The following is a 2,211-nucleotide window of genomic DNA, read 5'->3' on the forward strand; positions in this document are numbered from 1 at the left end:
CAGGGCCGGATTTACCTACAAGCTAAATAAGCATTGCTTACGGCCCTCGAAAAAATACGGCCCGTAAAATGTCCGGTATATGAAAATAAAAAATATATTATATGACTAGATGACCCGGCAAACGTTGTTCTGCCATATGAATTATCAAATAAATCAAACCTAAATATAAATCATTATCTTATATCTAACAAATAAACGAATAAAATTCATTAAAATCGGTCGATCCGTTTCAGATAAATACGGGAAGCCCCGCAGAAAATGAAACTCAGTACCATCAGCTGTGGGCCGTCGATAACTCGTTAAAAATAGGAATAACTAATAAGTAATAACTATATTCGGACTTTCTTATCTGTACACCGTACAATATTATTATAACATGTTACATGATTTATATACTTGTGATCAGAACGATTGTTTGACGATGGCGAGAATCACAGTTATAAATATTTATAGTGAATGATAAACTGTATAGAGTATTATGGTCTGTACGTATATTTGTATAACAGTTGTGTTTTTTTGAAATACCGAGAACAATGTCAAAACCGAAAGGTGGTTGGGAAAAGTTAAAAGAAACTGAAAAGAAAAAAAAGAATGAATCAGACTTTCTAAAAAAAGTAAGCCCTTTTACAACGTAGTATTTTATACCTAAACATACTAATAGTGAAAATACCAATAATAAAGAAGATAATATTATAAATCCTAGTACATCGGACTCACTTAATGTCCCAAGTTTACCTAATTCGATCACTGGTGCTTCTTCTAAAAGTATTGAGTACTCTAATGATCCCGGAGATTGGAATTTAACATCCCATACTTTAATATCTTACTTAATAGAAAAAGGGTTAAAATTCTTTCAAAATATAAATGCTGACTTTTCCTTAACAAAAAAATATTATGAAAATCCTAAAGTAAATCGTTGTTTGAACAAAACTGCTTTTTTCTATACAAAGCCTAATGGTGATTATTGTATTAGAGAATGGTTACTTTATTCACCAACTAAAAAAATGATATATTGTTATTATTGTATTCTTTTTTCTAAAAATGGCATTATGTGTGATGGGTATGATGNTTTTTCTAAAAATGGCATTATGTTTGATGGGTATGATAATTGGCGAAATGTTCAAAAATTTCTTGAAAATCATGCGAAAAAAGGAAATCATGTTTTGGCAATTAGTATGTACCTAAATAGAACGAAACTATCAGATAGAATAGATAGTGAATTTGAAAAACAGTTAACTGAAACACGTGACTATTGGAAAAACGTATTAAGGCGCATAATTGAAACAATATTATTTTTATCGAGACGTGGTTTACCATTTCGAGGTTCAAACGAACACTTCGGGTCAAATCGTAATGGAAATTATCTTGGAATATTGGAGCTTCTTTCAAAATTTGACCCATTTTTAGCCCAACATATTGCAGTACACAGAAATCGAGGGAAAGGACACACATCTTATTTGTCCAAAACTATTTGTAACGAATTTATTGCACTTATTGCAAAAAAAACTCGTACAATGATTATAGATCAATTGAAAAAAGCCGGTTATTTTTCAATAAGCGTTGATTCTACTCCTGATATTACCCATATGGATCAATTAACTGTTATTTTGAGATACGTAAATAATGATGGACCAGTAGAACGTTTCATTACTTTTATTCATATTACAAGTCATACTGGTGCAAATCTTGCTTTGTGTTTACTTAACTTTTTGAAAGAAAATTATATTGACATAGAAAACTGTCGTGGGCAGAGCTATGACAACGCTAGCAACATGAGCGAGACTTATACTGGTATGCAAGCAGAAATAAAAAAGTGCAATTCATTTATTGATTATATTCCGTGTATTGCACTTTCGCTGAATCTCGTTGGACAATTTGCTGTAGATTGTTGTATTGAAGCAGTTTCATTTTTCGGTTTTGTCCAAGAAGTTTACAATTTTTTTCCGCCTCTACCCAACGCTGGGATATTTTAAAAAAAACTTTAGTAAAAAATTGTCCACTTCCTAAATCCAAATCAGTTACTAGATGGAGTGCAAATGCTGAGGCTGTTAAAGCGTTATTTATAAGTTACGAAAATATTAATGAAGCGTTAAAAAAAAATTCAAAATGATACATTTCAAAAACAATCAACTCGACAACAAGCTTCTTGTTTAAGCTCNTTACTAGATGGAGTGCAAATGCTGAGGCTGTTAAAGCGTTATTTATAAGTTA

General features: G+C 31.2%; 1 protein-coding gene across 1 annotated transcript; it reads left to right on the forward strand.

Moving 5' to 3' along the window:
- The first annotated feature begins 1,049 nt into the window (after positions 1–1,049).
- LOC126898346 (zinc finger MYM-type protein 1-like) lies at positions 1,050–1,973 on the forward strand. The gene has a single exon (XM_050672288.1). The coding sequence runs from the start codon at positions 1,050–1,052 to the stop codon at positions 1,971–1,973; it is 924 nt and encodes a 307-aa protein (XP_050528245.1).
- The last annotated feature ends 238 nt before the right edge of the window (positions 1,974–2,211 follow it).

Source organism: Daktulosphaira vitifoliae, unplaced genomic scaffold (genome assembly GCF_025091365.1).
Source record: "Daktulosphaira vitifoliae isolate Bord-2020 unplaced genomic scaffold, ASM2509136v1 Scaffold_2, whole genome shotgun sequence".
NCBI lineage: Eukaryota > Metazoa > Arthropoda > Insecta > Hemiptera > Phylloxeridae > Daktulosphaira > Daktulosphaira vitifoliae.